This window comes from Salmo salar, chromosome 20, assembly GCF_965601325.2.
Source record: "Salmo salar chromosome 20, fSalSal1, whole genome shotgun sequence".
Lineage (NCBI taxonomy): Eukaryota > Metazoa > Chordata > Actinopteri > Salmoniformes > Salmonidae > Salmo > Salmo salar.
The window spans coordinates 61,685,368-61,709,438 of NC_138310.1; the positions used below are offsets into that span (position 1 = coordinate 61,685,368).

The window sequence follows — 24,071 nt, forward strand, 5'->3', positions numbered from 1 at the left end:
AAGGCTGTAAAAAAAGTCAAGCGTTCTGAATACTTTCCGAAGGCACTGTATATAACATTTTTTAGTAAAGGGTTCTTGAATCTCCTCAAAAAAAATCTAAAGGTTCTATAAAGAACACCAAATAACCCTTTTTTCTGAGTGTACAGAGAAAAGGATATGACGAATAGGGGATTCCCTGAATGAAAGTGAGCTCTGTATGCCATCGACCTGATACTGTACACACACACACACACACACACACACACACACACACACACACACACACACACACACACACACACACACACACAGACACACACACACACACACACACACACACACACACACACACACACACACACACACACACACACACACACACACACAGTCTTGTACAGCTAACCTTGTGGGGACACACAATTCAGTCCCATTCAAAATTATATTTTCCCTAACCCCTAAACTTTAACCCGTACTCTTACCCCTTAACCCAAAAACCTAACCTTAACCCTAGCTCCTAACCCTAAAACTAACCCTAGCTCCTAATCCTAACCCTTAAGGTAATGCTAACCCTAACTCTAATTCTAACCTTAACCCTAAACCCCCTAGAAGTAGCATTTGACTTCGTGGGGACTAACAAAATGTCCCCAGTTTGTCAAATGTTTGTTATGCAATCTACCTTCAGCTGTTTCCTAAACCCCAGGGGCATTACTCATCCTGAGCACTCTGTATTACTCAAACACAAACAAACAAACAAAATAGCACGCATGCAGGCACGCACACACACACACACACACACACACACACACACACACACACACACACACACACACACACACACACACACACACACACACACACACACACACACACACACACACACACACACACACGTGTCTCTCAGACATTTACCCAATTATATTACTGTACGTAGCCTACTGGAGCCAGCTGTGGGTGGGTGGGTGGGTGTGCTGTCTGTCATGTTACTGTGGGAGTGTCTCCATCACTAACCTGTTTGTGGCCCCTATCACTCAGTCACTGCAATCACCTATCATTCCTTTCACAGAAAAGTGATCCTTCATGTTAACATGCAGGCCATCAGAAAGCATATCAGGTCAACACATTAACTTAGAGCAGGGTTCTCCAAATCTAAAGCAGAGTTCCCCAACTATGCTCCTGGTGAGCAACTGCGTGGACAGGCTTTTGTCCCAGCTCAGCACTAACACTTCCTGTTTCCAATAATCAACGCCTTCAGTCTCGACCATGATTAGTGTAATCAGGTATGTTAGTGCTGGGCTGGAATAAAAGCTAGAAGCCTCTGTTTTAGAATGCCGTCTGTTGGAGAATGTCCTGCCATTGTGCCATACTGGTGAATTAATTCTCCTCTTTGTTACTTTGTTATTGGAGTAGTTGTTGATATATCAGAAGTCGACTTTGATAGTACAGTATTTAGCCCTGAGGTCTATGCTATCGAAATAATGCCATCTAGTGGAATGTAATGGTGGCAACAAGATACAGAGAAATGATTACTCTTATTTTTTTTAACCTTTATTTAACTAGGCAAGTCAGTTAAGAACAAATTCTTATTTACAATGACAGCCTAGGAACAGTGGGTTAACTGCCTTGTTCAGGGGCAGAACGACATAATTGTACCTTGTCAGCTCAGGGATTTGATCTTGCAACCTTTCAGTAACTAGTCCAACACTCTAACCACTAGGCTACCTGCTACCCCATGGAGGGTAGAACCCCAATTATTTAAGGGTATAAACTTTGTAAGTGTGTGAAAATCCCTTTAAAACAACACTGATACCATGGATTAAAGGAAAGAATAAAAGGCTATATTCATTCAAAGTACATCATCTACAACCAAGCTTGATGTTTTTTATTTTGCCAATTGGCACACTTTTACTACACGGAGCCCTGCTGATCCATCACAACTGGTTTGCCGACGTAACCGCACGAGGGGTCTACAACAGACTTCTTCCGTTGCGACGTCCCTCTAAGGCCCTTCTGCTATCCCCGGCCCGCTAGCTGTCTGAATCACCGTGTCTCCGGCCCGCCGAGCTACTCACTGGACCCTATGATCACTCGGCTACGCATGCCTCTCCCTAATGTCAATATGCCTTGTCCATTGCGGTTTTGGTTAGTGATTATTGTCTTATTTCACTGTAGAGCCTCCAGCCCTGCTCAATATGCCTTAGCTAACCCTTTTGTTCCATCTCCCACACATGCGGTGACCTCACCTTGTTTAAATGGTGTCTCTAGAGACAATACCTCTCTCATCATCACTCAATGCCTAGGTTTACCTCCACTGTATTCACATCCTACCATACCTTTGTCTGTACATTATGCCTTGAATCTATTCTACTACGCCAAGAAATCTGCTCCTTTTACATTTTCCGACAAGATAGAACTGCCAAAGGGGGCAGAGTTGCAATCTACTGCAGAGATAGCCTGCAGAGTTCTGTCTTACTATCCAGGTCTGTGCCCAAACAATTTGAACTTCTACTTTTAAAAATTCATCTTTCCAGAAACAAATCTCTCACCGTTGCTGCTTGCTATAGACCACATTCTGCCCCCAGCTGAGCCCTGGACACCATATGTGAATTGATTGCCCCCCATCTATCTTCAGAGCTCGTGCTGTTAGGTGACCTAAAGTGGGACATGCTTTACACCTCGGCCATCCTACAATCTAAGCTTGATGCCCTCAATCTCATACAAATTATCAATGAACCTACCAGGTACAACCCCAAATCCGTAAACACAGGCACCCTCATAGATATCATCCTAACCAACTTGCCCTCCAAATACACCTCTGCTGTCTTCAACCAGGATCTCAGCGATCACTGCCTCATTGCCTGCATCCGTAATGGGTCTGCGACCAAACGACCACCCCTCATCACTGTCAAACGCATTTCTAATCGACCTGGCCCGGGTATCCTGGAAGGATATTGACCTCATTCCGTCAGTAGAGGATGCCTGGTTATTCTTTAAAAATGCTTTCCTCACCATCTTAAATAAGCATGCCACATTCAAAAACTTTAGAACCAGGAACAGATATAGCCCTTGGTTCACTCCAGACCTGACTGCCCTTGACCAGCACAAAAACATCCTGTGGTGTACTGCATTAGCATCGAATAGCCCCCGCGATAAGCAACTTTTCAGGGAAGTTAGAAACCAATATACACAGGCAGTTAGGAAAGCAAAGGCTAGCTTTTTCAAACAGAAATTTGCATCCTGTAGTACAAACTCCAAAAAGTTCTGGGACACTGTAAAGTCCATGGAGAATAAGAGCACCTCCTCCCAGCTGCCCACTGCACTGAGGCTAGGAAACACTGTCACCATCGATAAATCCACGATAATTGAGAATTTCAAAAAGCATTTTTCTACGGCTGGCCATGCTTTCCATCTGGCTACCCCTACCCCAGTCAACAGCCCTGCACCCCCCACAGCAACTTGCCTAAGCCTCCCCCATTTCTCCTTCACCCAAATCCAGATAGCTGATCTTCTGAAAGAGCTGTAAAATCTGGACCCCTACAAATCAGCTGGGCTAGACAATCTGGACCCCCTCTTTCTAAAAGTATCTGCTGAAATTGTTGCAACCCCTAATACTAGCCTGTTCAACCTCTCTTTCGTATCATCTGAGATTCCCATTGATTGGAAAGCTGCCGCGGTCATCCCCCTCTTCAAAGGGGGAAACACTCTAGACCCAAACTGCTACAGACCTATATCTATCCTACCTTACCTTTCTAAGGTCTTCGAAAGCCAAGTTAACAAACAGATCACCGACCATTTCGAATCCCACCGTACCTTCTCCACTATGCAATCTGGTTTCCGAGCTGGTCATGGGTGCACCTCAGCCACGCTCAAGGTCCTAAACGATATCATAACCGCCATTGATAAGAGACATTACTGTGCAGCCGTATTCATAGACCTGGCCAAGGCTTTCGACTCTGTCAATCACCACATTCTTATCGGCAGACTCAACAGCCTTGGTTTCTCAAATGATTGCCTCGCCTGGTTCACCAACTACTTCTCAGACAGAGTTCAGTGTGTCAAATCAGAGGGCCTGTTGTCAGGACCTCTGGCAGTCTCTATGGGGGTGACTCAGGGTTCAATTCTCGGGCCAACTCTTTTCTGTGTATACAGCAATGATGTCGCTCTTGCTGCTGGTGATTCTCTGATCCAACTCTACGCAGACGACACCATTCTGTATACTTCTGGCCCTTCTTTGGACACTGTGTTAACTAACCTCCAGATGAGCTTCAATGCCATACAACTCTCCTTCCGTGGCCTCCAACTGCTCTTGGCAAAGGGCTCAGTTGGTAGTTCATGGGGTTTGCAATGCCAGCATGGTGTGTGCAACGCCAGGGTTGTGGGTTTGATTCCCACGGGGGGCCAGTACAAAACAAAATAAAAAATGCATGAAATGAAATGAAATGTATGCATTCACTACTGTAAGTCGCTCTGGATATGAGCGTCTGCTAAATGACTAAAATGTAAATGTAAATGTTAAATGCAAGTAAAACGAAATGCATGCTCTTCAACCGATCGCTGCCCGCACCTGCCCGCCCGTCCAGCATCACTACTCTGGACGGTCCTGACTTAGATATGTGGACAACTGCAAGTACCTAGGTGTCTGGTTAGACTGTAAACTCTCCTTCCAGACTCACATTAAGCATCTCCAATCCCAAATTAAATCTAGAATCGGCTTCCTAATTCGCAACCAGCATCTTTCACTCATGCTGCCAAACATACCCTCGTAAAACTGACTATCCTGCTGATCCTTGACTTCGGCGATGTCATTTAAAAATAGCCTCCAACAATCTACTCAGCAAATTGGATGCAGTCTATCACAGTGCCATCCGTTATGTCACCAAAGCCCCATATACTACCCACCACTGCGACCTGAATGCTCTCGTTGGCTGGCCCTTGCTTCATATTCGTCACCATACCCACTGCCTCCAGGTCATCTATAAGTCTTTGCTAGGTAAAGCCCCGGCTTATCTCAGCTCACTGGTCACCATAGCAGCACCCACCCGTAGCACGCGCTCCAGCAGGTATATTTCACTGGTCACCCCCAAAGCCAATTCCTCCTTTGGCTGCTTTTCCTTCCAGTTCTCTGCTGCCAATGACTGGAACGAATTGCAAAAATCACTGAAGCTGGAGACTCATATCTCCCTCACTAACTTTAAGCACCAGCTGTCAGAGCAGTTCACAGATCACTGCACCTGTACATAGCCCATCTGTAAATAGCCCATCCAACTACCTTATCCCCATACTGTTATTTTTATTTTTTATTTTTTTGCTCCTTTGCACCCCAGTATCTCTACTTGCACATTCATCTTCTGCACATCTATCACTCCAGTGTTTAATTGCTAAATTGTGATTATTTTGCCACTATGGCCTATTTATTGCCTTACCTCCCTTATCTTACCTAATTTGCACACACTGTACATAGACTTTTTGTATTGTGTTATTGACTGTATGTTTGTTTATTCCATGTGTAACTGTGTTGTTGTTTGTGTTGCACTGCTTTGCTTTATCTTGGCCAGGTCGCAGTTGTAAATGAGAACTTGTTCTCAACTGGCCTACCTGGTTAAATAAAGGTGAAATAAAAATAAATATATATATATATAGCCCTTTATGACTAGATACAGTACTTGTTGAGTTTGAACCCTTCAAGTCAGACATAATGGATATATGTTCTACCCAAATGGATTGATCACCAAACAATGTTACAGGAAAAACGTAGATAAATAAGTAACAATGACGTAGGATTTGTTACTGCCCGTCCCTCCCCTCTTCCTCCACAAGCCCCATCTGTGCTGTCCACTTTAACATTGACTTGGACATTGACCCTCCCCCTCCATATGTTCATATCTCCTGGGCCATGTCAGAACAGGCCCTTGTACTTGACTTTATCCTCCTCATTCTTCAACTCCATCCTCATGTTGAGAACACCCAGGTCCTCCTTAACAGCCTTCTTCATGCCAAGGTCCAGATCTAGAAGCCTCTCGAAGTCAGCCCGCGCCTCAGCCTCGATCCACACCTCCATGTGGGCCCTCCATCGCACGTAGAACACCTTCATTTCACCTAGGATGAACACACGCATATGCAAACACATAGAGATGCACACACACGCAGATACACAGTTAAGATAAAAATATTGGTTTTCTTTGGGCTAGATCTAAATGTTTTATTTCTTCACACTTCGACCATCGACTGTTTGTTGTTTTCTCAAGTGCTTTTCCTTTAAGGTGTCATGACATATTTTGTGTGCCTGAGGTACCTGGGTGCTGATGTGCTCTATGAGCTCGTATTCCTCCATACGGAGTCGACACTGGCAGTAGTTCAGAGTCAGCATGTTCTCTATCTTCTCTAGCTTCAGCCTGGGGGTTTCCCACGCTTTCTCCATGTTACACACCATAGATGAATACACTCATATATGCACGCAGCACTCACCCACACACACAGACACACATGGACATGCACACACGCACGCACGCACACAAACACACAATTCTCAAGCACATAAAGCGTTGAGGCTGCACTTTGTACATGGTCATGATTCAAATATGACTATACTCTCTCACAAAACACATTTCAAGAACTCCAAAAACTAAAGCCAAAGTCATTATTCCACACTGCCATTCCTGATACTTTGTTACCTTGTGCTGTATGTTCTTGACATAGACGATGGCCTTTTTGTATTTGTTGGTGGCGTCCTGGTAGCGCCCCAGTTTATAGAGCTTGTTCCCCTGGCCGTGGAGCAAGGGCACAGCCTTCAGCCTCTCCTCATCATTCAGAGCCCACGACTCCCTGTCATACTCACTGGGCCAGTGCACCTGGGATACACAGACAGGCAGTCAGGCACGCACACACACATACACACACACACACGCACATTTGTTTTACTATCCCTGTGGGGACCAAACAATTTATTCATATTTTCCCTAACCCTAAACCTAACCCCTAACCCTAATTCTAACCCTAACCCTAATTGTAACCATAACCCTAAACCTTAAGCCTAAAATAGAATTTTCCTTGACTTCTGGTCCCCACAAGGATAGTAAAACCAAACACACGCAGTATTTGTGTATTTATGTGTTTGTACGTGTGTACAATATCTGTGTCTCTGTGTATGTCTCCATTCCAGTGTTTCCCTCTAACCCTGAGCAGTTCCAGTACAAAGTAGAGAGGCTGAGGCTCCTTCTGTAGCTGGTCCAGGTCATCATAGCCCAGGGTGTGGTAGGCAAACATGTTGGCCATGCCACACCAATGGATGTGCCAGTCCACAGGGTCCTTGCCCTCCGCGATGTGTGTGTGTGGCCACCAGGGGGTAGAGGCCAGTGTGCTGGGGAGAGAGAGTCAGAAAGACGGGGCAAGCAAAGTTAATCAGAGCCAGTGGCGATTTTACCATGTAAATATTGGTGGGGCAAACTCCCAAACATTTTTTTAGATGCATGCCAACAAAGCCACTACACAACACTAAACAATAAACGAATTGCACTATAATGCTGACAAACAGTGTCCCACAAACTGTTAGGGCTTACTTAAAGCTGTCCCAACAGCAGAGCGTTCTTTTCAGCACCATGGAGTAAATCCTTACCACTGCTACACCTGGCTATAAGAGGAGCCTTGTCAGTCAATATAACTATTTGTTCAGCACTTTTGAAATGTACAGCGACAGAATTCAGAACATGGGCCGTTCTTACAGTATTCTCCCTGTACACCAAGTCAGAACCGTAGGATAAATAAAGGGGGCATATAAGCAGACAATGAAAGCTCTTACAATATTCAATGATTACGTTTCTAAAACAGGCTATAGGCTACATGTGCACCACCAAGTCAGAACAGTAGGCTAAGTTATGAGGGGGGACCAAATTATTAGGGTGAGGCACATGGGCTACTAACAGCTTACTACACAACATACACTTACTGTAGTATTACTTTCTTAGCTACAGTATACATATCTCCCTGGCATATTACATAATTTATGCAGCAGCATACAATACATTTTTCGACTCACCTTGTTGTGCTGTGCTCACTTGAACAGGAAGTCCTTCTTATGGGCACATTTTGTCATGAAACTTCATCATCAAAGTCTGGCATTCTCTGGATTTATGGTGCTTGTGGGATTGTGGGAACTCTGAAAAAAATGAGCTCCGACTGGGAAATACATTTTGAACGGTCATCCAACTCGGAATTCCAAGTCAGGAACTCTGCCCCTTTCTAGAACTCCAACATGAAGATCACTGATGTCATGATTCAACCTCATTTTTCAGAGTTCCCAGTTGTCTTGAACTCACTGAAGTCTGAGATTTCCCAGTTCCAAGTTTCCAGTTCTTTTGAACGCGGCAGAAGTCATGCTGGGTTGACAGCATGGCCAATGTATTCAATCTTTTCTGGCCCATGGTGTTGGATGTCTTTCCTTTTAAGCTTGGAAAAGAGACACTTAAATCCAAACTTGGACCACACACCCACAATGACAAGGATTGAAAAGGATTTGCCAGTAGATTGTTGACGTGATTCATGATGATGACTGCTTGTCTAGCTTCCTAGCTAAGATTTTGAAAGTATGATGTTGACATGATCAGTCCAATCAAAGCTACGATAGATATAACGTGATTTGACGTCATTTTATCTGTGGCCAATGACCTTGAGCATTCTTGGATGAGCATTTCTAATGTAAATCTATGGCAGCACCCAAGGGGCTTGAATTTTCGAGCTCTCCCTGTAGATTTTGTGGTGACGTAGTGTCTCCATGAGTGACAAAATACTCAGCCAATCACGGGGCAACTAGAGAACATTACCAACCGCTACACTCCGTGTTTTCCTCAGGCTGCCCCACCACCACAGAAAGCACTGAGCTAGGCTGAAACACCTGCATTTTGGAGCTGCCTTACTCAAGAAAGCAAAAAAGAGACCATGTTTGTATGTGGCTTTATTAACTACATTTTTTTTCTCCATTGTTTTCAAACTGATATGTGACACATATTAATGCCAAAATAACATGCAAAACAGGCAAAAAAGAAAAGACGGGTCACAACTGACCAGAGCTAAATGATATAAGATTTTTGTTTAAATAGGGTTTCCCCTTTTTTACTGATTTGAATGGATTGGAATGGGAGGAGTACGACATTGCTCATTGTCTGTCATACTTAGTATATCAATTAAACCAGAAAGGACCCTGGTGTACTTGTGAGTACACAAATATTTGTGAAACCCTGCCAATTCTCCTCCTCAACTGAACTATGTCTCCTATGTAACAATATCGCCCTCCGCTGGTTGGGATGAGTAAACACTTCATTTTCCCCTCAACACTAGTAGAGTCACAGAATGTAGCCTACTGTAAAGCACCCAGGTTGTAGCTACTAGATAAGGAATGAATGGCTGTGCCCCAGCTGGTTTAAAGCCCGTCCCAGGTTGTGTTCATGGTGAGTCAGCAGTAATCACAGGCGATTAGGGAAAGTTGAAGCTGCTGCATATTAATCACACTCTCTATGCTCTCCATCTGTTTGTCTCCTCCATCAACATACACATACAAATGCATGCAAGTATAAACACACACACATACGAAAGTTTGCACACATATATGCACTTATACACACACAGCCAGACTCTAGTAGACACAAATAACTGGGAGGAAAAGAAGAGGTGTTGTAGATAGAAACCTTAGGTTACCCTCCCTAGCGGGTGTTGTAGATACAGTAGCAACCTTAGGTTACCCTCACTAGCAGGTGTTGTAGATACAGTAGCAACCTTACATTACCCTCACTAGCAGGTAAGCCTTCCCTGTAGCTCAGTTGGTAGAGCATGGTGTTTGCAACGCCAGGGTTGTGGGTTCGATTCCCACGGGGGGCCAGCACAGAAAAAAAATGTATGAAATGAAATGTATGCATTCACTACTGTAAGTCGCTCTGGATAAGAGCGTCTACTAAAAAATGTAAACAAAATGTAAACTAGCAGGTGTTGTAGATAGCAACCTTAGGTTACCCTCCCTAGCCGGTGTTGTAGATACAGTAGCAACCTTAGGTTACCCTCACTAGCAGGTGTTGTAGATACAGTAGCAACCTTAGGTTACCCTCACTAGCAGGTGTTGTAGATACAGTAGCAACCTTAGGTTACCCTCCCTAGCGGGTGTACAAAACATTATGAACACCTACTCTTCCATGACATAGACTGACCAGGTGAATCCAGGTGATCCCTTATTGATAAACTTGTTAAATCCACTTCAATCAGTGTAGATGTAGTGTAGATCATTGTCAATCAGTGTTGGGGCTCCCGAGTGGCTTAGCGGTCTAAGGCACTGCATCTCAGTGCTTGCGGCGTCACTACAGACACTCTGGTTCGGATCCCGCCTGTATCACAACCGGCTGTGATTGGGAGTCCCATAGGGACGCACAATTGGCCCAGCGTCGTCCAGGTTTGGCCGGTGTAGGCCGTCATTGTAAATAAGAATTTGTTCTTAACTGACTTTCCTAGTTAAATAAAAGAGGAGGAGACAGGTTAAAGAAGGATTTCTGAGCCTTGAGACCATTGAGATGGGCAAGACAAAATCTAAGTGCCTTTGAAAGGGGTATGGTAGTAAGTGCCAGGCAAACCGGTTTGTGTCACGAACTCAACCAGCTGGGTTTTTCATGCTCAACAGGGGGGGGTGCAACACAATATTAGGAAGGTGTTCTTAATGTTTTGTGCACTCTGTGTAAGGTCACACTTTATTTGGATAGTCCGGATAGTCCATCGATAAATACTCTTCAGATGGTCATGCTATCAACAAACTATCTGTTGATAAGCAACTGCTTGCTAAGGTTACAGTTAGGGTTAGGATAAGCATTAGGGTAAGGGTTAGGATTAGGTTTAGAATAAGGGTTAAGGTTAGAGCTAGGGTTAGGCTAAGTAAGGGTTAAGTTTAGGGTTAGGATAAGGGTTAAGGTTAGGGTTCGAGCTAGAGTTAGGGTTAGTAGATAGTTCATTGAAATGTTACTGTAGATAGTCTGTAGAGCATCTACAGATGGACTATCCAAATAAAGTGTTACCAAATATAAATGTATAACCAAACCACTGGAAAGCCTACAATTGCAGACATAATATGTTGAAGAGCACAGATAAAACAGACAACAGGCCTACATTTTCGACCAATGTGTGCTTTTCATAGCTTCCTAGAGATGTGTTGAATTGTCTGAGAAGGGACAAATACCAAAAAAGGGGACCTGACAGAAATGCCTGGATCCTCTTCAATAGTGGGTTGAGGTTAGCATTGACATGACACAAGAGCTAATCTGTTTCCTTTTACCTGTCCCTAATGTTGTTTCTAATTATCATCATTATGACCCAACACTGGCAATGAACACACACGGGACAACAAAGCACCTGTATTAGGTGTATGATATTAGGTGTATGATATTCCAGTGTGTTTGTATTTTGTCTCATGCTACTGAGAGAGTTATTGAGATATTTAAGTGTTTACTCAGTATTTAAGTGTTTACTCAGTATGCTCTGAATAGAATGAGCTTCTGTGTTTTTGACAATACTGTAAAAGTGGGTGGTGTCTCTTTTAGTTCCATGTAAGATGCAGGCCGACCATCATGAGAGAGACTTTACTCTGATGTGATTGATACCTTTCAGCTTTTGTTAAACGTCTCCCTAGGTAAAATAATTGTTCACTTAGGACAAACCTTTTTTAATTGAGATAGTCAGTTGACTTCTGGATAGGTGTTTAGACTCTGGAAACATGCTACTGTGGCACTGCATTGTGGGAGAATGAGTCCTACTCACAGTGACATCGCACCAGAACTCGGCCACCTCTCCGAACTTCATGGAGGTGAGCAGGGTCTCCCAGATCTCCAGCTTGAACATGTTTCGATCATGGGCACGCCCACCCCCTTACTGTCGTCTATCACCGTACAATCATCACACAGCTGGGTACAGAAATGGAAGGCTACCTGTGGAGGAGGGAAGGAGGTGGTGGTGGGGGGATAAAAGGGGATAGGGATAATGGAGGAGGATGTACAGTATGAAAGAGGAGGAGGAGAGAAAGGAAGAGAGGGACGGAGTGGTGAAGAGGACATTTGGGTTTAGAGAAAAGTGGGATCAGAGTCATTTTCCTTCAGATTCTCCAGTCTCACCAAATTCCACCCCTTTATGCAATGACCATACTGTTGTGGGTATGTGGTCCCTGTTGACAGGCAGGATGCAACATGATAAGATCTTGTACCATGTCATTACTAATGGAATGAGTAGTGTCATATGACTCCATAAGTAAGACAATTTTATTTGTCCTGATTTGAGTGAGACAAACATTATTTCTATTTTCAGAATCTACCAAATGTTCTAGAATTTATTGCAACCATCTTCTTCACAGTAATCCGATTTGTCTGGAATTGGAGACAGAGCACTGGATGAGTAACTGTCTGTGGTCTGGAGAAAACCTCCACTATTTGAGAAAGAGGATCGAAAAGTCGATAGATGGAGTTATGTTAAAATAGATAGATGGAGAGATTCATATTGAGAGAAATAGAAAGAGAGAAAGACTGAGGATCATAAATTAAGTAGATAGAGAGATCGAAATGGATGAATTTGGATAGCAATAAAGAGGTTGACGTAGAGGAATAGGTAGAGATGGAGAGATTGAGGCCTACCTTGGTCCCAGTAATGAACGGGGCATCTCAGCTGTCCCTCCATACAGGATGGTTTTCTTAATGTCTTCCACCCCAGGAGCACAGCCCCTTCCATATCTGAAGACATCTTTCTACATGTCTGTCTATGTGTACAGTAAATACTGTAAATAGCTGTGTGTGTATGTGTGTCTGTATGTATGTGTTTCTGCTAGGGTAGCCTATAGACGGTGTGAGGCATAGAGAGTTATGAACACACATTAATGTTACTCCTCAATGATTAGGAAAGAAAGAATGAGATTAAGAATCCCTCCTCCACTCATCTCATTCTCCCCTTCCCCCATTCATCCATCCCTCAATCAGCTCTTCTCAGCGTTTCTCCTGATGACTATCTATCATCTGCTGGACTAGAAACATCCAGAACGGGATAAAAAAACAGTACTTCAAGCCCACAGCTACAAATCATTGTGATAGGGGCATAATGTGAAGCACTTAGAACGTGGACATCCTTATGATGGCTTGCTACTATCACCCAGTAATGATTCTGAGACAGTATCAGCCATTTTGAGGCTGTTGTTGATATATTGCTATCTGAAATGCATGCTTATAACTAGTAATAATGGTTTATTACTGGTTTATTATTAAGTGTTGCTAAAGTTTCTAGTTTCTATTCAGTCATGATCAAAGGGAAAAGAAGAAGACCGTCGTCCATCTCATAAAGGTCTGTCCGACTCCTTCCCTTTTAATATCCTGTGTTGCTGAGGTAGAAGCGAATATAATAGAATGTATTAGATATTTTAGAGTAGAACATGGTTTCCATTCCACAGGAAATTTCCTGGATTTACCAATATCAGGATGAATAGATAGACATTTCTCAGTGCTCTTTAAGACTCCTATGTCAGGGTAGGCAATTATCCAGCGCTGGTACTGTGGACTCTGTGACCCCAGCTTCATACATCACATCTGCATCCCATATGTGCTGCTGAGTGGTGTGTATGTGTGGTGCGTGAGTGCGTCCATGCGTGCCTGCGTGAGTGAGTATGTGTGTGTGAGCGCACGCATGTGTGCACATTCGAGCATGTGCATTCATGCAGATGTGTGTGTGTTTTAAATCAAAGCTCCTGTGGTGGTGTGTGTTGCAGCCAAATCCAGTAAATAGTGGAGCAGCATTTCTCCTCAAGTAAAGAAAACATCAGGGTGTGTGAGTTTCTTTTCTGGAAATTCTAACTCTTTTCAGGGAACTCTAATAGGCTACTCTAATATACGAATAAGAACCAAAACAGCCTTCAGGTAACGGCCAAAAATAATGGAAACACGTGAGTAAATGAGGGATACAAAGTATATTGAAATCAGATGCTTCCACACAGGTGTGGTTCCTGAGTTAATGAAGCAGTTAACATCCCATCATGCTTAGGGTCATGTATAAAAATGCTGGGCAGGCCATTATTTTGGCTACCATGGATAAACCCCCATAGGATGACAATGCCACAGTGCACAAGTGGACACTGAATGATTTGATGAGGATGATGTAAACGATGTAAACCATATGCTATGTTTATCTCAGTCACCAGATCTCAACCCAATTGAACACTTATGGGAGATTCTGGAATGGTGTCTGAGACAGCGTTTTCCACCACCATCAACAAAACACCATATTTCTTGTGGAAGAATGGTGTCGGATCTTTTCAATAGAGTTCCAGACACTTGTAGAATCAATGCCAAGGTGCATTGATGCTGTTCTGGATCGTAGTGGCCCAACGCACTATTAAGACACTTTATGTTGGTGTTTCCTTTATTTTGGCAGTTACCTGTATTTTTAATGGTTTTATAGTGCATTATGAATCTATAATGTGGTCATTAAATGCCAGATGTACAGTAGGTGGAACACTAAACCCTATATGGTAACAAGCTGATCTCAAATTTGCATTCCACCAATCATGTGGTAATCAGGATTGTGCAACAGTGCCTTATGTATGATTTACACTCCAAGATGGCATAGCAGTCAGACGTCCTTTGACCTCGTCTTGTCGTGTCCCGTGTATATATATATATATATTTACATATTTTCTTCGCATATATTTTTATATTTCTTTCTGCTAAAAACTCAACTTCAAAACACTCTCCTGCAACCTGCCTCACCAATTTAAAAAAAAGTATTATTTACCTCAAATCTGAAATCAGAAAACAGAAGCTAGCCAGAAGTTAGCCAGAAGTTAGCCAGTTCCCTAGCTAACATTAGAACCCAGCTAACTACGGTTGGCGGGTCATCAGCTATGCCTTGGCTCGAAAAGCTATTGCCAGTTTTGTACAACGCGACTCAGACCAGAGCATACCGGACCTATTTTCTCCATATCCCCAGATTTCTACCGCAAGCTCTGGACATTTACACCTGGATCTTGCAGCTAGCAAGCTGCTATCCGAGTGACTATTGACTAACGTCGGTCCCGGAGCTAACATCAATTATTTCGGAGCTAGCCAGCTGAAGAGTTCCATCAGCCACTCCTGGGCTACAATCACCTATCCGGACCCGTTTTACTGCCGATGCGGAGCCCCATCGGGCCTTCACGACTGGACTACCGACGTTATCTGCCCGAGGGAGTAATCCAACTGGCCCCTCCATCGCGACGTAAACTGAACGCCCATCTGCGGCCAGCTAATCGTTAGCTGTTTTATCGGCTGCTATCTGAATAGGTATATCGGCCAATTTTCTTGGGCCACTATAACTATAACTATTTTGCCAATTGGATTGGTCCCCTCTACCACACGGAACCCCACTAATCTACCGACGGAAGCGCACGAGATGGCTAAAAACAGACCATCTTCTGCCAACCCATGGCCCGGCTAGCTGTCTGAATCGCCGTGACCGCAACCGACCTCACTACTCACTGGACCCTTTTGATCACTTGGCTAAGCATGCCTCTCCTTAATGTCATTATGCCTTGTCCATTGCTGTTCTGGTTAGTGTTTTTTGGTTTATTTCACTGTAGAGCCTCTAGCTCTGCTCATTATACCTTATCCAACCTCTCAGTTCCACCACCCACACATGCGATGACATCACCTGGTTTCAATGATGTTTCTAGAGACAATATCTCTCTCATCATCACTCAATGCCTAGGTTTACCTCCACTTTATTCACATCCTACCATACCTTTGTCTGTACATTATACCTTGAAGCTATTTTATCGCCCCCAGAAACCTGCTCCTTTTACTCTCTATTCTGGACGTTGTAGACGACCAATTCTCATAGCTTTTAGCCGTACCCTTATCCTACCCCTCTTCTGTTCCTCTGGCGATGTAGAGGTGAATCCAGGCCCTGCAGTGCTTAGCTCCACTCCTATTCCCCAGGCGCTCTCTTTTGATGACTTCTGTAACCGTAATAGCCTCGGATTCATGCATGTTAACATTAGAAGCCTCCTCCCTAAGTTTGTTTTATTCACTGCTTTAGCACACTCTGCCAACCCGGATGTCCTAGCCGTGTCTGAATCCTGGCTTAGGAAGGCCACCAAAAACTCTGAAATCTCCATCCCTAACTACAACATTTTCAGACAAGATAGAACGACCAAAGGGGGCGGTGTTGCAATCTACTGCAGAGATAGCCTGCAGAGTTCTGTCCTACTATCCAGGTCTGTACCCAAACAATTTGAACTTCTACTTTTAAAAATCCACCTCTCTAAAAACAAGTCTCTCACCGTTGCTGCCTGCTATAGACCACCCTCTGCCCCCAGCTGTGCTCTGGACACCATATGTGAACTGATTGCCCCCCCATCTATCTTCAGAGCTCGCGCTGCTAGGTGACCTAAACTGGGACATGAATAACACCCCAGCCATCCTACAATCTAAGCTTGATGCCCTCAATCTCACAGAAATGATCAATGAACCTACCAGGTACCACCCCAAAGCCGTAAACACGGGCACCCTCATAGATATCATCCTAACCAAATTGCCCTCTAAATACACCTCTGCTGTTTTCAACCAAAATCTCAGCGATCACTGCCTCATTGCCTGCACCCGTAATGGGTCAGCGGTCAAACGACCTCCACTCATCACTGTCAAACGCTCCCTGAAACACTTCTAATCGACCTGGCCCTGGTATCCTGGAAGGATATTGACCTCATTCCTTCATTAGAAGATGCCTGGTTATTTTTTTTAAATTCCTTCCTCACCATCTTAAATAAGCATGCCCCATTCAAGAAATTTAGAACCAGGAACAGATATAGCCCTTGGTTCTCTCCAGACCTGACTGCCCTTAACCAACACAAAGACATCCTGTGGCGTTCTGCATTAGCTTCAAACAGCCCCCGTGATATGCAACTTTTCAGGGAAGTTAGAAACCAATATACATAGGCAGTTAGAAAAGCCAAGGCTAGCTTTTTCAAGCAGAAATTTGCTTCCTGCAACACAAACTCAAAAACGTTCTGGGACACTGTAAAGTCCTTGGAGAATAAGAGCAACTCCTCCCAGCTGCCCACTGCACTGAGGATAGGAAACTCTGTCACCACCGATAAATCCACTATAATTGAGAGTTTCAATAAGCATTTTTCTACGGCTGGCCATGCTTTCCACCTGGCTACCCCTGCTCTGGTCAACAGCACTGCACCCCCCACAGCAACTCTCCCAAGCCTTCCCCATTTCTCCTTCTCCCAAATCCAGTCAGCTGATGTTCTGAAAGAGCTGCAAAATCTGGATACCTACAAATCAGCCGGGCTAGACAATCTGGACCCTTTCTTTCTAAAATTATCTGCCGAAAATGTTGCAACCCCTATTACTAGCCTGTTCAACTTCTCTTTCGTGTGGTCTGAGATTCCCAAGATTGGAAAGCAGCTGCGGTCATCCCCCTCTTCAAAGGGGGTGACACTCTTGACCCAAACTGCTACAGACCTATATCTATCCTACCCTGCCTTTCTAAAGTCTTCGAAAGCCAAGTCAACAAACAGATTACCGACCATTTCCAATCCCACCGCACCTTCTCCGCTATGTAATCTGGTTTCAGAGCTGGTCATGGGTGCACCTCAGCCACGCTCAAGGTCCTAAACCATATCTAAACCGCCATCGATAAGAAACAATGCTGTGCTGCCGTATTCATTGACCTGGCCAAGGCTTTCGACTCTGTCAATCACCACATCCTCATCGGCAGACTCAATAGCCTTGGTTTCTCAAATGATTGCCTCGCCTGGTTCACCAACAACTTCTCCGATAGAGTTCAGTGTCAAATCGGAGGGCCTGTTGTCCGGGCCTCTGGCAGTCTCTATGGGGGTGCCACAGGGTTCAATTCTTGGGCTGAATCTTTTCTCTGTATACATCAATGATATCGCTCTTGCTGCTGGTGAGTCTCTGATCCACCTCTACCTAGACGACACCATTCTGTATACTTCTGGCCCTTCTTTGGACACTGTGTTAACTACCCTCCAGACGAGCTTCAATGCCATACAACTCTCCTTCCGTGGCCTCCAACTGCTCTTAAATACAAGTAAAACTAAATGCATGCTCTTCAACCGATCGCTGCCTGCACCTGCCCGTCCGTCCAGCATCACTACTCTGGACGGTTCTGACTTAGAATATGTGGACAACTACAAATACCTAGGTGTCTTGTTAGACTGTAAACTCTCCTTCCAGACTCACATCAAACATCTCCAATCCAAAATTAAATCTAGAATTGGCTTCCTATTTCGCAACAAAGCATCTTTCACTCATGCTGCCAAACATACCCTCGTAAAACTGACCATCCTACCGATCCTCGACTTCGGCGATGTCATTTACAAAATAGCCTCCAATACCCTACTCAATCAATTGGATGCAGTCTATCACAGTGCCATCCGTTTTCTCACCAAAGCTCCGTATACTCCACACCACTGCGACCTGTACGCTCTCGTTGGCTGGCCCTCGCTTCATACTCGTCGCCATACCCACTGGCTCCAGGTCATCTACAAGACCCTGCTAGGTAAAGCTCCCCATTATCTCAGCTCGCTGGTCACCTTCGCAGCACCCACCTGTAGCACGCGCTCCAGCAGGTATATCTCTCTGGTCACCCCCAAAGCCAATTCCTCCTTCGGCCGCCTCTCCTTCTAGTTCTCTGCTGCCAATGATTGGAACGAACTACAAAAATCTCTGAAACTGGAAACACTTATCTCCCTCACTAGCTTTAAGCACCAGCTGTCAGAGCAGCTCACAGATCACTGCACCTGTACATAGCCCATCTATAATTTAGCCCAAACAACTGCCTCTTCCCCTACTGCATTTATTTATTTATTTTGATCCTTTGCACCCCATTATTTCTATTTCTACTTTGCACTTTCTTCCACTGCAAATCTACCATTCCAGTGTTTTACTTGATATATTGTATTTACTTTGCCACCATGGCCTTTTTTGCCTTTACCTCCCTTATCTCACCTCATTTGCTCACTTTGTATATCGACTTATTTTTCTGCTATATAATTGACTGTATGTTTGTTTTACTCCATGTGTAACTCTGTGTTGTTGTATGTGTCAAACTGCTTGCTTTATCTTGGCCAGGTCGCAATTGTAAATGAGAACTTGTTCTCAACTTGCCTACCTGGTTAAATAAAGGTTTAATAAATAAATAAATAAAAATGTACTTGGACCATGGCCAGGCTAGTAACAGGGTGATTTGTCGCCCTCTTGTGGCTGCGTCAGGTATACACACATCAATGACCAGGTTTTACTGAAATTAGTACGTCATAGGAGCAGCAGTTGAATGAATAATTGAATGAATGAACGGACTATATTCATTGTCCTTCAAGACTGAAGTCTTAGTGAATGAAATGACCTCATATCTTGTTTTCAAAGATGAGATAATAATGTGATAGAGCACTTGAGTTCAGTTCTATGGAAAACATATCATTGCTGTCTGAATAGGAAAAACTAGTTTGACCTAACCCTGTGTCTACTGTATGTATGTACATATTACTGTATATATTTATAACACACACACAGAGAGAGAGAGAGAGCATCAGAGAAAGGCGTGGGTGAGGTGACGCAGGCTCTATGAGTGAGTCACTCTGACACAAAGACTGACTTACAGCACTATTATCACCCAGTTACGTCTTCAACAGGTGTAGAGATAAACAGCAATGCAGCCATTTTTGTCTCAATATCAAATCATTTCTGGGTAACAGTTAAGTACCTTACTGTGATTGTTTTCAATTCAAAATTCAAAATAAACAGCTTCTTAGCAAAGAGCAATTTCTCAAGCAAGAATTTAGCTATGACTGTCTGGGAGTGGTCTGAGACGAGAGGGGAAAACTGAAAACTAGCTGTTATTGGCAAAGAGGTTTGGAACTCTCTTTCTATTTTCTAATTAACCAGACAGGCCAAAATTCCATCCCACCAAAACAGGCTGTAATTTCAGGCGGTATTTTCCAACAGCTCTCACACTAAAAGGGCATTATCATCATTTTCACAATTTCACAGTATTATTTCAATCTCATAGTATGGAAATATATATATAAAACATACACTGCATGGCCAAAAGTATGTGGACTGCTCATCGAACATTTTGTTCCAAAATCATGGGCATTAATATGGAGTTGGTCCCCTCTTTGCTGCTATAACAGCCTCCACTCTTCTGGGAAGGCTTTCCACTAGATATTGGAACATTGCTGCGGGGACTTGCTTCCATTCAGCCACAAGAGTATTAGTGAGCTCGGCACTGATGTGGGGTGATTAGGCCTGGCTCGCAGTCGACGTTCCAATTCATCCCAAAGGTGTTCGATGGGGTTGACATCAGGGCTGGCCAGTGCAGGCCAGTCAAGTTCTTCCACACCAAGGCCTCCCGAGTGGTGCAGTGGTCTAAGGCACTGCATCGCAGTGCTAGCTGTGCCACTAGAGATTCTGGGTTCGAGTCCAGGCTCTGTTGCAGCCGGCCGCGACCGGGAGGCTCATGGGGCGGCGCACAATTGGCCCTGCATTGTCCGGTTTAGGGAGGGTTTGGCCGGCAGGGATATCCTTGTCTCATCACACTCTAGCGACTCCTGTGGCGGGCCGGGCGCAGTGAACACTGACACGGTTGCCAGGTGCACAGTGTTTCCTCCGACACATTGGTGCGGCTGGCTTCTGGGTTGGATGGGCATTGTGCCAAGAAGCAGTGCGGCTAGGTTGGGTTGTGTTTCGGAGGACGCATGGCTCTCGACCTTCGCCTCTCCCGAGTCCATACGGGAGTTGCAGTGATGAGACAAGACTAACTACCAATTGGATACCACGAAATATGGGGATAAAAAATTACAAATAAATAAAAATTCTTCCACACCAATCTTGACAAACCATTTCTGTATGGACCTTGCTTTGTGCACTGGGGCATTGTCATGCTGAAATTGGAAAGGGCCTTCCCCAAACTGTTGCCACAAAGTTGGAAGTGTAACAGTATAGCTTTCATCCCTCTCCTCCCCCCTACCTGGGCTCAAACCAGGGACCCTCTGCACACATCAACAACTGCCTCCCACGTAGCATCGTTACCCATCGCTCCACAAAAGCTGCGGGGAACAACTACTTCAAGGTGTCAGAGCGAGTGACGTCATCGATTAAAACGTTATTAGCATCCACCCGCTAACTAGCTAGCCATTTCACATTGGTTACAGAAGCACAGAATCGTCTAGAATGTTGTTGTATGCTGTAGCGTTAAGATTTCCCTTCACTGGAACTAAGGGGCCTAGCCTGAACCATGAAAACAGCCCCAGACCATTAGTCCTCCTCCACCAAACTTTACATTTGGCACTATGCATTCGGGCAGGTAGCGTTCTCCCGGCATCCGCCAAACACAGATTCGTCCATCGGACTGCTAGATGGTGAAGCGTGATTCATTACTTCATAACTCATTGCGCATGGTGATCTTAGGCTTGTGTGCGGCTGTTCAGCCATGGAAACACATTATATGAAGCTCCCAACGAACAGTTTGTGTATTGAAGTTGCTTCCAGAGGCAGTTTGGAACTCAGTAGTGAGTCTTGCAACTGAGGACAGACGATTTTTACGCGCTATGTGCTTCAGCACTCGGCGGTCCCATTCTGTGAGCTTATGTGGCCTACCACTTCACGGCTGAGCCGTTGTTGCTCCTACACGTTTCCACTTCACAAAAACAGCACTTACAGTTGACCGGGGCAGCTCTAGCAGGGCAGAAATTTGACAAACTGACTTGTTGGAAAGGTGGTATCCTATGACGGTGCCACTTTGAAAGTCAGTGAGCTCTTCAGTAAGGCCATTCTACTGCCGATGTTTGTCTATGGAGATTGCATGGCTGTATGCTCGATTTTATACACCTGTCAGCAAAGGGTGTGGCCGAAATTGTCCAATCCACTAATTTGAAGGGGTGTCCACATAGTGTAGGACAGTCATGTTTTTGAGTGCACTGGGCCTTTACTAATCTGTGCTTCCTCTATGTTCGCACGCATGGGGTTCACCCTGTGACTGTACTCCTATTTAGCCACCATGGAAACACAGCTCTGATGCATTAGTTCCCTTTGATGACGTCATACGCTATTTTTGTTCATGTCATCTAGCTGCTGGTATTGAAACATATTGAAAGGCCATTCATTCATAAATAGAACTGAGTTTGATGCTTCAGTGATGGAAAAAGACACACACAGGTGCTCTGACGTGTGTGCCACTTTTCTTTCTATGGCTTCAGAGGGAGAGAGAATTTGAGTGTGTGTGTGTGTGTGTGTGTGTGTGTGTGTGTGTGTGTGTGTGTGTGTGTGTGTGTGTGTGTGTGTGTGTGCGTATGTGTGTATGTGCGTATGTTCGCTCTACTTATGCTTCGGTAACATAAAAACTGTGTGTTTGTGTGTCTGCCACGTTAGGTTTTGTTGCGTGTGTGTGTGTGTGTGTGTGTGTGTGTGTGTGTGTGTGTGTGCGCTCCTTCCTTACCTTGACATTCAGCGCTGAGCCAGCAGAAGGGCAACCACCAGCAGGGGTACAGGAGAACATACCCTGGCCAGACATCTCCTCTTACCAGCCTCATCCTCTCACTGTGACAGACACACACACACACACACACATCACACACACACACACACACACACATCTCACACACACACACATCTCACACACACACATCTCACACACACAGGTACATCTCACACACAAGAAAGCAAGTACGCACACACATGCAGACTACATAGTGATTTCCATGTAACCATGATATTGTATCATCATATTAACATTGGACCATTTGATCATTGTTGATGATGATATTGGCGATGATGATGATGATGTTGATGATGGTGATTATGATGATGGTGATGATGATGATGGTGATGATGGTGATGGTGATGATGGTGGTGATGATGATGGTGATTATGATGATGGCGATGATGGTGATTATGATGATGGTGGTTATGATGATGGTGATGATGGTGATTATGATGATGGCGATGATGGTGATTATGATGATGGTGGTTATGATGATGGTGATGATGGTGATTATGATGATGGCGATGATGGTGATTATGATGATGGTGGTTATGATGATGGTGATGATGGTGATTATGATGATGGCGATGATGGTGATTATGATGATGGTGGTTATGATGATGGTGATGATGGTGATTATGATGATGGCGATGATGGTGATTATGATGATGGTGGTTATGATGATGGTGATGATGGTGATTATGATGATGGTGATGATGGTGGCGATTATGATGATGATGATGATGGTGATTATGATGATGGTGGTGATGATAATGGTGATTATGATGATGGTGATGATGGTGATTATGATGATGGTGGTGATGATAATGGTGATTATGATGATGGTGATTATGATGATGGTGGTGATGATGATGATGGTGATTATGATGATGGTGATGATGGTGATTATGATGATGGTGGTGATGATAATGGTGATGATGATGATGGTGATTATGATGATGATGATGGTCATTCCTGCTGGGCCTGGTGACTGGCAGCTGGTGGTGGGCAACATGTGCGGGCACGTCCCCACACCCCACATGGTGAGAGGCTCTGGAAGTGCAGGGGAGTGAATCATGCCCCAGAGATATGACAGACAAGGGGGCAATGACCTGCCTCGTGCTTCAGAGCTTTGTGTGTGTGTTGCATGCACATTTGCGTTTGTGTGTTTCACATGCTTGTTTCTGCTTGAACCTGTCTGTCTGTCCGTCCACCCGTCTGACTACAGTACTTGGACTACTAATCTTCAGGTAGGTAAGATCTTAAACCTACATTATGCTATAATAAACATATGTAACAGTGAGTGACATGACATAAAAGCCACACCTGTTATAACCCTTTTTGGTTTCCCTGGTAAAACCCTTTTTTGGTTTCAGGTAGAACCCTTTTGGGTTCCATGTAGAACCCTCTGTGGAAAGAGTTCGACATGGAACCTAAAAGTGTTCTACCTGGAACCAAAAAGGTTTTTTCAAAGGGTTCTCCTATGGGGAGAGTCGAAGAACCCTTTTAGTTTTTTTAGTGTACCCCAGCCACAGTCCCATGCACCAGCCCCATGT

The 24,071-nt window shown here is 44.4% G+C and overlaps 1 protein-coding gene across 1 annotated transcript; it reads right to left on the reverse strand.

Annotated features, from left to right (window-relative positions):
* Positions 1 to 5,872: 5,872 nt before the first annotated feature.
* LOC106581024 (aryl-hydrocarbon-interacting protein-like 1) lies at positions 5,873 to 11,838 on the reverse strand. Its single transcript, XM_045703389.2, has 5 exons — positions 11,771 to 11,838; positions 7,150 to 7,333; positions 6,648 to 6,824; positions 6,247 to 6,388; positions 5,873 to 6,072 (listed from the first exon to the last, which is right to left on the reverse strand). Exons 1-5 carry the CDS (start codon positions 11,836 to 11,838, stop codon positions 5,873 to 5,875), a joined length of 771 nt encoding a protein of 256 aa, XP_045559345.1.
* Between the last annotated feature and the right edge of the window lie 12,233 nt (positions 11,839 to 24,071).